Genomic DNA, 12,217 nt, shown 5'->3' with positions numbered 1-12,217 from the left:
AGAATTTTATTTACTGAAAGAATGACATTTGAGCACCTAAAATGAGTTGAAATTGCTAATCATGAATCTGTGGTCTTGGTATTTGGCAGATATTTTCCCCCAAACTGAGTAAAATGAAGCTCAAGGAAAATATTCGACAGTGTTAGCTGCCAATGAAAAACTCAAGCCAAGTGAAAATTAGAATTTTGGAAAACTTCGATCTTCTGCCATGAGCTTGACACTTCCCAATACTTAATTACTCTGGTGAGATCAATGAAGATATTAACAAACGTGATCCCTTTTTTATATTATAATGAAATGGGTCAAAATTCAGATGTACATAACTCAATGAACCAGTATTTGCTAGAATAGTGGTTACAGAATCACACATGGATAAAAGGTCCATTCAAAGTGCAAGACAATGCAAAAGAGTAAGAGAGATGGTTTCAGATCCCACATTACAACTCACCTTTAAGAAACTGCCACTTGTCGTGTTTTGGTATGGTATCGAAGAATATTCATAATTATCTGAAAAAGTCTATTATAATGCTCCTCCGTTTTCCAATTACGCATCTGTGTAAAGATGGCTTTTCTTCATTTATTTCAAACACGACATAACACAACATATTGAATGTAGAAGTAGATATGAGAATTCAGCTGTCGTCTACTAAGCCAGACATTAAAAAGATTTGCAAAAATGTAAGAGTGTCATTCTCGTCACTGAATTTCTGTTATGAAAAGCATACCTATTTTTATAAAAATTTTATTTAAATATTTAATATAGAAGGATGGGTTTATTTATTAAAATACGAATTGATAAATTAAAATTTGAAAAGTTCTGTTTTAATTTCTATTATCAATAATAAGTAGATATAATTCAGCTGAACAAAAGCTCCTTGGGGTCCTCAGTAATTTAGAATGTAAAAAGATTCTGAGGTCCAAAGGAGAACCATTGACTTAAGCAGCACCCACCTATACCACTTATCCATGCATTAGGACAGGTATGTATGAATGTATGCAATGTACATTTTTTAAGGTACATAAAAATAGAAATTTGAAGATGAAAAACAGCGTTTCAGTGGTCCTCATGTCTTTTTGCACTCACAGGTCCAGACCACTGAGCCAGATAATGAGCACAAGACTGAATGCCTATAAACCTAAAATATTAATTCAGTAGAAAACCAGGGGTTTAAGAATTTAAAAGGGAGCACCATAGCCAAAGTGCTGACCAAGTTTTTAGTCACTAGATGGTGGTGTCACAGATGTGAGGCCTGATGACATCGACGCAATGTCAAATGTGCAGCAGAGAGGTGGTGGCCAGGCACAGCAGACAGACTCAGCTGCTTTGGAGAAAAATGCCTAATAAAGGAATACCAGCTTGAAGGCAAAGAATGCACCCAGTTGTAAGGCTTTGAAAGACTGACTTATATCCCTTTTTAATGGGAATGCACCCAAGGACTGTGAGTTTAAGCTCTTCTCAGATCCTTTGGTTCTACAAAGGGCCTCATTTCAGAGCCTAATCTGTCTGCATAGAGAGGAGCATCTCCAAGGACAGCCTGCCTCTGCATGCGTGCCATGTGTGCAGCCCTAACTGGACAGTCAGACCCAGCCAGGAATGGCTTTTGGGGTTGGATCCACTTCCACCAGAAGATCATCGTGTCCCTAAGCTGTGGTTTTGCTGCTCCTATTCAGGGAAGCAGTGCTGTAGTCTCCTGGGATCTCTGCACAGCCCAGAGGTATCCAAAATCCCAGGTTTCGGGGTTGAGTCACCCTCCCACAGGTGGCTGCTTGTCGTGGAAGTCCCCTGCCTTCTGATGGACACATTCTTTCCGTAGATTCGCTAAGACTCCCCCTTGAGAAGACTAGTCTCAGGCTTTAGAGCCATTCTGTCCTTTCAAAATGATCACATCTGTGCAGGGATGAGTTGGGTTTTTTGGTTTAAGTCTCTGAAGGCAGGTGTCTTTTCACATCCTCTACTGAGGGGGCCACCTTACTCTAACTAACTCAGCAACCACTGAAAACATCAGCTCTCATGTCTCCCGCTCCTCTCCTTTGCCTTAATCAGATCCTCCTCCATTCTCCATAATAAGTCAGCATCCTAAATGCCGCTGCTACTGTTTACTTTTAATTGTCTGGTTAATCTAGGGTATCATTACGATAGACATGAGCAGACATTAGATAGGGAGAGAAACAATACTTAGGCACCAAAGAAAATTAGGATGAATTGCTCAGCTTGACACCAGGAGTGGGTGGATAACCGAGTCAGCGATAACAAGACTCCTTTCTCTCACTCTGCTGGGTGACCTTGGGCAGCTGCTCTGCCCACCTGAGCCTCCATTTACTTCTGTCAAAGTGGATGTGACACAGCTTCCTGGCCCAAAGTGCTGCAAGTTTGGGTACCTAGTCCTCCTTTACCCCCACCTCTGTCCTCCTCACAGCTCTTTGCTTCAGACTTTTAGGGCAATTTTTATGCTTGAGTGAATCTAGAATTACCACATATAAATAGTCTTAATTTTTGGAGCCTGAATGTGACAGGAAAGCATGTGGAGCTTCTAGACTGAGGTCATGGTGGTATCCCTCCGCCTCCCACCCCCCACCCCCATACCCCACTGCCTTGCAGCACCCTGAAAGGAATCTGTCTGTTCTTACTTCCTCATCTGTCTGCTGTGAGTATTGTCTGGGAGGTGAGCCCGTCTTAATAATTTGAATGAGTAGGGTGAAATAATGTTGGATACATTTTACTCAATGCGAGAATGTTCTCATATTTATATTTTTTCTTTTCAGGGATCAGCATCTTCTGGACCCAACTCTGGAATATGTGAAGGTAGGAAACCGGGATTTGACATGTAATCAGGACCCTATGTAATGGATTTCCCATTTTTAACACGATGTTGCCAAATAATGCTACAGTCTGGCTTGTGTAGGAAGCTGGACATATTGAAACAACCAGGAGGTGATTCGACTGTTTTAGGCTTCAGTAAACTTTGTAGGGATCCTACCTAGTATAGCTCTACAGTCTTTTTTCCCTTATCTGAAACCCTTGTGCCAGGTGTGTTTTAAAATTCAGAATCGTTTAAAAACATAATGTGTGTGTGTGTGTGTCCTCCACGGGGGCCTCGGGTTAGCATCCCATAATTAAACTCATTATTTCAGCAGTGACATGTGAGAGTATTCACCCTAACTGGAATAAATAGACTAAAAATGATTTTATGTAGTTCAGGTCATGTTTTGCCACCAAATGAGATCGGGTTTATTTTGCAGACAAATGAGTTATTTTAAAAATTCTGATTTTCAGAGTGTTTTGGATTTTGAAATGGTGGATGAGGAATTGTGAACCCGTGTTTGTCTTCAGCAGAGGACCGAAGACTCTCTGAGGTTTTCTGAGCCATCCTTTTCTTTCCGACAACCACCCCTTGTTCAGTGGCTAATCTGGAACCACGCCTGTGATGGCACCTTACTTTCCAGTGGGGCTGAAAAGTGCTTCTGAATAGTCAACACTTCTAAACAATGTTTTCCTTCTGAGCAGAAAGAAAAGATGCTTTTCACTTCTTCCCTCTGCTGCCCCTTCCCCCCGCCACCACACACACCATTTTTCGGGTGTGTAAGTTTGCTTTATTTTAATATTTTTTTAAGCTATAAATCTGGTACCTACCACAGGAAAGAGAATCATGATTGGTCACACCTAGGTTCTTGAATTTATGACAACACGTATTATTAATTTTCAGGAGAACTCATGGCCTGAGTTAGGATGTAAGGTGCTTGCTTCTGAGGAGCCGCATGCCGTCTTCATTGCTCCCGGGGCAGCATCCAGGCCTGCTGCTTTTGCGTGTGGCCGCGCCTGCCCCAGGGTTTTGGCCTGTCTTCCCCTTAGACCAGAGGATGGTAGGTGTAGGAGAAAGCTCCAGTAGGCCCACTCAGTCACTTCAAGCAGTTATCATAAAGTTTGCTGAGATGGAGGTGGGCATTTTTTTTTTTTTCCTCTCTCATACCCCGGCTATGTCTGAACTCTAGTTTCACTGGAGCAAATGTGTAATCCTGAACCAGCAGGGCTGCCATGTCAGAATCTGGTCAGAGCTCTGCAAATAGTGTGTCTGCATCCTGGATGTGTCACATGTGTTTCTGTGCAGGTCATGCACGGCAAAGCATTAGAAAACACTATTCACGTAGACTATGATTTGACTTGATCGTAACATTAAAACTATGCCCTAGAATTAGGCAAGTGTGCAAATCACAGCAGCCCTTTAAAACTCACTCCCTGCCATGTTTTAGAAATTGGCTGTCTCCCACTGCAGGTTCACTCACACAGCCCCTCCCTTATTCCAGTAACTCAGTTTTTTCATTCTCAAAAGTCCAAATCTTTTAAGACAGTCCAATGATGAATTCTAAAGCGAAACGTAGATTTTTATAGTGACCTGTTTTAGTATGACCTAAGCTACTGCATCTCACTCATGAATGTTGGTCTTTGTGAATTGAGTCGTGCTGACTAAGGAGATATTGGGGTTGCCAGTGGCTTCTGTCTAGCTGGGCTCTTCCCCAGCAGTGAGATGTGATGGATTTGCTCTTGGTGGCTTAAGGGGCACTCCGTTTCAGGACTTGCTGAGATGTTCTAAAGATTGTTCTTCGCTCCTAACCGTATCTGAGTTTGGTCAGATAAATGAAGTCCGTGTCCCTCCAGGATACAGCACAGACTTCTTTCTTTCTTTCTAACTTTGCCCTTGGTTGGACGGGTGGCTCAGGGATGGGTTCGGTGAGTGTGGGGTATTTCCATTTGCCTCTATGGGCACTAACGCTCTGCGAGCACATTCATAGAGGCCTTTGACCTCAAGGCCTGAGTGGGTCCGGGTGTCAGTCTAGGGCCAGCACAAGCCCATCTTACCGTTTCTCAGGCTGAGCTGCCCTCTTGAACCTAGCGGCTGGGAGTCCATGCTGCAAAGACCTCATAAGATGTGCTAGCTGGCGCCTAGTGACCAGAGGGTGGCTGAAGACGGTGGAGTGCAGCGAGAGAGTTGTAGGTACAGTGGGATGCAGTTTGGCCTTCCTGAATGAGCTGTTTCTTCCCTGCAGCCCCCTTGTGCTCTTAATGCCTCCTGGGCATGGAGAGAAGTAGCGATTCCATGTAAAATATGTTACGTTGTATAGGGCCCACCTGTTGGAGTCAGATTTATCAGTCGAATGGACAAGGGTCAAGATATCAAATTTTTAGGGACTCATTGTGACCTCAGAATGGGGATGGTCTGATTGTGAGTCCCCTCTCTACAGTGAAGCACCCAGGTGTAGCCAACAGACAGCAGTTCCCTTCCTGTTGATTGCTCCAGCCCCAGGTTTGGCTCTCTGTGTCTTTAGATGCCCCTCTCCTTTCCATCAGAGACTTGCAAACCATCTTCACCTTGTCTTCCTATTGCCCAGACATGAGAGAGAGAGAGGGCCGGGATTGCCTCCACCGCCTTTGGTCTGGGAGAGCCAGAGGCGCTGACTCCAAAAGGTGACAAGTTGGGTGATGGGGCCACAGGTTGTGTCAGGAGAAAGCTGGGTAGAGAATGAATCCAAAATTCAATTCCGTGCAGTTTGTATTCTGTGTCCTCCCAGCACTCAGCGCAGTTTGTATTGTAGCACATAATACCGCTTGAAAGGACCCGTCTCTGGTTGCTAGGCTACGAACTAGGCTACAAGTAGCTCCCCTGTGTGGGTGGAATGGAGGGAAATGTGCGTGGCTAGGAAGCCCTAGGGCTGTTTGGAGGTTTTTTCACCTCAGCTGGCAGGTTCACCTTCTGCTGGGGCCTCACAACGTTACTTAGACCCTCCTGACTGAATTCCATGTTTGGATATGATAAGAAAATTAGAGTCTGTCCACTGTAGCTGGAGATTTAAAAATCACATTCTTCACTATTTCTGTCTCTTTAATTCCGACCGTTAGAGGGAGTTTTGTTTGTTCTTTACCTACTTTTTCTTTTGTTTTCCTAGCCTTCTATTGCCACGTTTTTAAAATCACAGTAGCCGAAAACATGATCATCTGAAAGGTCTGATTTTAGCAGTTTTGTATAATCATGAGGTCCTTCTCTGTAACCAAATATAATTGATTCTCTTTTACTGTATCTGGAAGAAACTACTTCTTCCAGGCTGGAATGCAAAAATCTCCACAGTGATTCCTACTCTTTTAGTTGTTAGTGACATTGGTTAACAGTATGCAGCTCTGGAATTTTCCTCTGCGTACCTAGCATACCTTATGCTAGATAAAACCAACCTTTTTAAACTGTAGTAGAGTTTAACTTCTGGCCTGCTTTACCTGCTTACTGCCCTCCCCCACAATTTGGTTTTTGCCATATTTTACCCCCATGAAAATGTATTTACTCGGTGTCCAGTTTCTTAGACCTGTGTCAGGTAACTTCTTAGAACACTTGCTAAAATAATTGTCCTAAAATGTGAATAAATGGTACTAGCTCAGTGCGTTAACCTCCCAGATGGCATTTCAGTAGGAGACTCCAAGTTGCACCAGCCCTAAGAATCCACAGGGAGGGGAGCCCAGTCCATACTCTATTCTAATAGCAGTGTGACCTTGGACTGACTGACCACCTTCTCTCTATGGGTTCCATCTTCCCCACAGCTAGAAACAAGGCGGTGGGCCAATGTTGCAATTAGTTTAACATTTTTCAGATCCTCTCTGCCTGTGAGAGGCTGGAGAGGAAGGCTTTTTAGCAAGTGAGCAAGATTCCTAATCTGTCACTCTTGATCATAAAAGTGCCATATTGAGTGGAACAAGGGTGGCAGTTCATGTTATGTCTCAGACATTAAGACCAAAGATGTGACAGATAATTGCCCACCCATTATATTACCTCAAAAGACTGGAGGTTTATCCCAACATGCGTACATTTGCTATTGGGATCATCATGCTTTTCACTTCTGTAACCCCTTCCTGAACCAATGAAAGCTATTTTCATTTCCACTGGTTATCATTCTTTTTACTGTTTTCCTGGGACTACTTCTTTAAGCTTCAGGAATTGTCCTCCCACTCACTCCCACACTAAATTTTGTATATTTATATTATTTTCTGTCTCCTTCACCTGTATAGCTATCTTCCTTTTAGACTGAAGATTCTAATTCTTTATAGCTTCTTCACATGCAAGCCTCATAGTCATTTTAATAGAGTCTCTTTTCTGGGAGTGGTTTAAAAGTACATGTTTTGGGGGAGGAGGTGATCGACTAAGGCAGAGCTAGGGTGACTGGGTGATTTTTCTTCTAGAAGAAATGTTTATTATAGATTTTTTCATTTTAAAATAAATCGTTCTTTTAGAAAGATAAATTGGAAGATGTTGCAAAATAGAAAAGGAAACTGGAATGATTCTTCTTTCAAATTAGCCAAGATGTAGGCAAGCCCATTTTCATGGCCAGGCTGTCAACCGCACAATGCCCACCTGTGGACAAAGGCCTGCTCTCTAGGGGACTGCAGTTAGCCAGTGTGAGATGGAATGCAGCCTTTTGTTCCTGGCTAGCTTCCTAGTGAACGAATATCCTTTCCTTTGTCGTCAGCCTTGGTGGATTCTTGCTAGTACCACTTGTGAGCTTTTATAAAATGATTTGCAGTTTTCTGAGCTACTTTTCAGATTAGGGGAAGGGACAAGACTGGAGCCAGTATCCTCAGTGGGGATCAGCACCTTTCGACATCTCCTTCCTCCAGAGTGTGACCTAGCAGCTCAGGAGCCCAGGGCCACTTAGAAATCAGTGCTTTATGGGGTTAACACTCTTCAAATGTTCTTTCCAAGAGGGTCTTATAGACGTGACAGACTTCTCAGGGCTCAGATCTCAGCAAGGCCTCTTCCTGCAGTTGGCTGGGGCTGCATTAGGTCACCCGGCACGTTAAAAGAGGAGTAATTATGCAAATTCCAGTGCCAAGAATAAGTGCCCTGGTTGTGGGAGACCTCCGTGGGAGAGGGGGGCGGCATGACTTCAGCTCCCCCTTTGTGCTCAAGACGGCCGCAGCCATGGTCACGGTTAAATAGCTGTCTTTGAGGAAAGCCTTTTCTTCCAGCAAGGAAAACAGACCAGCCGGTCTGCTCTGAATTAGCCAGCTAACAAAGTCATGAAAGGGACTTACAAAAACAATAGCACGCTGTACATTCCGTGAGATTTAAACAAGTTATATGAACCAAATAATGGCCCAGTTGGCTGGCTCTGCAGGTTTTTGCCTGAGTGTGCACATCCACAGAGCCAGCATCGTCCCCTGTGGGACCAGATCAAATGCTGCCAGCGGTGGATATGAAACAGCCCTGGCCTGCTCTAGGGCTTGCATTCAGAGGAACGAACTTCACCCCAAAAACATTCTCTGCAAATGTTCTTGGAAGGTTTAATATTACTACAATTTTTAAAAAATGGCTGAGGCAGGGTGGGAAGACAGAATAGGGGTGGAGGACATTCAGTGAATGAGACCCTGAATCAGTGGAATCTTATCTTGCAGGTCTATGAACATGTGGCCATTTATAAAAAGTAAAACCTTATCCTAAAAACACATGCCCATTTAAAAATCCATATGTGAGTGTTTATAGTGACATTATTTATAATTGACAAAAACTGTGAATAACTCAAACGTCCTCAACTGGTGAATGGATAAACTGTAGTACATCCAATAGTGTGCAACGGCATACTATTCAGGCACAAAAAGGAATGGACTATTGGGTACATACAAAAACTTATAGTGACAGACAGATCAGTGGTTAAAAAGAGGTAAGGAGAGAGATTGACTGCAAAAGGAAATGGGGAACTTTTGGAGATGACAGAAATATCTTGAGTGTAGTCGTTTCAAAGCTCATAGAACTGTGCTAAAAAGGGCGACTCTTGCTATATGCAAATTATACCTCAGTGAGCCTGACTTTTAAAAAGCAAGCCGAAATCTTATTATATTTTAGCTCTTAAGTGTTGCCTCCTCAGTAAGGGAAATTTCTGATTTTGAGATGGGCCACATCAGACTGCTGGTTAGATTGAGAGAGAAAGCACTGAGTTTGTGGGCACTTTACCGTGCAGGCTCATCCAACAGTTCTCGGCCCATGCCGTGTGTCAGTGCGTGGTCAGCGAAGTCAGGCAGGTAGGAAAGGATGATCGAGAGCCTAACCTAAGATAGTGGCAGCAGGAATGGAAAGTCAGGGCAGGTGCTGGAGGCCTTTTAGAGACAGAATTAAGAGCCCTTTTATTAGATGAGTTGGCAGTTTCTGGCTGGGTGTAAATGCAGAAGGTGAGGAAGAGGAAGCCGGGGCAATTCCAGAGTTCACATGAGTGCCTGGCATCTTGCCAGAAGCCAATAAACTACTTCAGGGAGGAAAAGAGATTTCCAATTGGAGACCTTGTCACCACAATGACATTAAGTTAATTCATGAGCATTTGGGGGATGTTATTAGACTGGGGAGGGAGAATCGTCGGCAAACTGTGGCCCAAGACCAAATCTGGCCTGCTGCCTATTATTGTATGGCCTACAAGCTGAAAATGGATTTTATGTTTTTAAATTTTTTTTTAAATCAAAGGAAGATTGTGAAAATTATAAAATTCAAATTTCAACGTACATAAAGTTTGATTGAAACACACCCACACCCATTCATTTACATATTACCTCTATAATGGTAGAGTTGAGTAGTTGCAACAGAATGGGTGGCCAAGCCTGAAAGATTTACTACAGGAAAGGTTTGCTAAAGCCTGCTCTAGACAGCATGCATGTACACTGTCCCTTTTTTGCCTCCCAATAAGGTGAAGTAGGCTTTCCACAAAAATTTCATGTTTTCATGCTGAAATTTTCATGATACAACCTTGCATCACTGATATCACCTTTATCTTGCCTGATGACACAGCAGTGAGTCCTTGTGCAAGCTGTTTAAACACATCTGGATGTATCTCAGTATCTCGTGAAGTAGACCTGTCTGCTCTGTGTAGCATCTCTCTGCCGCACCCATCATATCTAGCATCTTCAGCTCTGCTGGTTGAACAGGTGTTTGGAGCCAGCACAGGTGTTTGAATCCTGACTGCTCTTGCCTGGGGCTTGTCTGCATAACCCCTCAGGCCAGATATTGTTCTGCTTGTACAGCCTGAGATGAATTTTCTTGGTGTCAGAAGTGAATTCTTCCTGGACCTCTTGAACTTGATGGTTTGAATCAAAGTCAAACCCTGCAGCTGCCCTCTGGAGGTGCTCAATGGAGCCTGCTCTGCCCTATGAGTGGAATGAGGCCAGATTCACATTTGTAATCTGCGCTGTAGTCTTCATCCTTGGCTGAAGGAAGAGGATTCTTCTGAGGTCCCAAACAGTATGAAAGGTGGTGAAGAGACTGGAAAACTAACATGCAAGCAAGAATTGAATCTATGGCTTCTGACCAGACTCAGCTTTATAATTGGACTTCAGAGCCCCTCATCCCCCGACAGTGTGGCCTGTCTATCCATAAAACCTCATCTCCTACCAACTACCTTAGTCACTATACTCCTCCATGCTGATTTTTCCTGTTGCCCCTGGGTCTTTGCCTTTCCCTCAGCCTGGAAAGTTCTTTTGAGGTAGAACAGCTGAGTGGTTTGAAGTGGGTGCTGAGACGTTGTTGTGGGTTGAATTGTGTCCCCCCAAAAAAAGATATGTTAAAGTCCTAAACCTCTCAGTACCTGTGCATGTGATCTTATTTGGAAATAAGGTCTTTGCAGATATGATGGAATTAAGATGAGGTCCTAGTGGATTAGGGTGGGCCTAATAAGGACTAGTGTCCTTTTAAAAAGAGAAGAATTGGGACACAGACACAGACACACTGAGAGAATGCCATGTGACAACGGAGGCAGATATTAGGGTTGATGCATACACAAACCAAGGAATGGTGCAGATTGCCACCAGCCTAGGAAGAGGCAAGGATGTATCCTCCCCTGGAACCTTCAGAGCGAGCATGACCCTGCCAACACCTTGATTTTGGACTCCTAACCTTTAGAACTATGAGAGAATGCACTTCTATTTTAAAGCCACCAAGTTGTGGTAATTTGTTACAGCAGCCCTCGGAAACTAATACAGATGTAAAGCCCCATCTTAGCCATTTCTTGGTTGTGTGACTTTGAGCAAGTTTCTGAAATTCTCTGGAGCTTGATTTCCTTCACAGTAAATGGTAGAATGTAGGGATTAAATGAGTTAACGCACATACACTTGTTAGCACAGGGCCTGGCATGTAGGCGACACTCCGTAAATACTAATTTAGTAATTATCACTCTAGTTCTCTATGTGGCTGGTCCACCTTGACTCATATACCCATACATACTCTTTTACTCAGATTTCATTGCCTCAGAGAGACCTTCCCAGCCTCACTCCTCACCTCCTGCTAAAAACAGCCTCCCAACTCACTATCTCATTACTCTGTATATTATCATTATAGCACTTGCCACAAATTCTATTTGTTTACTTAAAAAAAAAAACCTCATTAGAATGTGAGTTCTGAGGGCAAGGACCTTTTCTTTTCTTGTCCAACTAATAAATATTTAGTGACGGACTGGCCGACTGATGACCACGTACAACCAGATGTGAAGGGCACTTAAATTGAGAGAAGAGAAAGTATTACATCTCTAAAAGTTTTCCAAACATTCTTCAGTTATTTCGCGATAGCAAGGAGGTTCTCACACCTAACCGCAGCCTGCCTTCTCTTGCCAACCTAGTATAGGATAAAAACTGTGGGGTCACTGTTGTCACCGTAAATATACACATATTTAGGTAGAGATATGCACTTTTTAAAAGTGTAGTTATGGCAACCTCTATAGCTCAGACCTATGAATTCCTCTGGAGATCTTGTCATCATCTTGTCATGGGGTCCCAGTAACTCTTCCAAATGGGAAGCCAGGCCTTTTAGCCCTGGAATCATCTGCTGTTAAGCTCTGCCCTCTAGTGGTAATCAAGTATCACAGCAGTGCAGCATTTGACCATAAACATTCTGAGAGCTTTTAGTATAAAATGTAATAGTGTGTTTTACATTTTTGTAAATATAAATACATTATATTTACAACTTCAGAACTAAGGGCTGTGTTTAAAGTATATACAAAGGCAAGTGATTTCCATTGGCTTCATATAAGACAGTGAAATTGTCAAGCTACTTTATTAGTGGAATAAATTATCTAACATTCTTGGACAAAAAGTTCCACGATGCTGCAACACTGTATGAATATTTTGTAGGGAGATTGACATTGATCTGAAGTGTTGCCTCTGGTAACCAAGAAGTTTCCTTGGAAAAAAATTATCTTTCAATTGTGATTT

General features: G+C 43.0%; 1 protein-coding gene across 8 annotated transcripts in view; it reads left to right on the top strand.

Annotated features, from left to right (window-relative positions):
* The window catches only part of BCAR3 (BCAR3 adaptor protein, NSP family member), a 185,106-nt gene that overhangs the window by 108,114 nt on the left and 64,775 nt on the right, over window positions 1-12,217 (top strand). For all 8 annotated transcript variants that reach the window (XM_039874791.1, XM_039874789.1, XM_039874785.1 and 5 more), the window contains one exon: window positions 2,764-2,803. In XM_039874791.1, coding sequence (XP_039730725.1) covers window positions 2,764-2,803 — 40 coding nt within the window. The remainder of the gene's footprint in view (window positions 1-2,763; window positions 2,804-12,217) is intronic.

This window comes from Pteropus medius, unplaced genomic scaffold, assembly GCF_902729225.1.
Source record: "Pteropus medius unplaced genomic scaffold, Ma_sr-lr_union100, whole genome shotgun sequence".
NCBI classification, from domain to species: Eukaryota; Metazoa; Chordata; class Mammalia; order Chiroptera; family Pteropodidae; genus Pteropus; species Pteropus medius.
The sequence above is the reverse complement of the archived record's forward strand: the minus strand, read 5'-3'. Positions and strand labels throughout refer to the sequence as shown.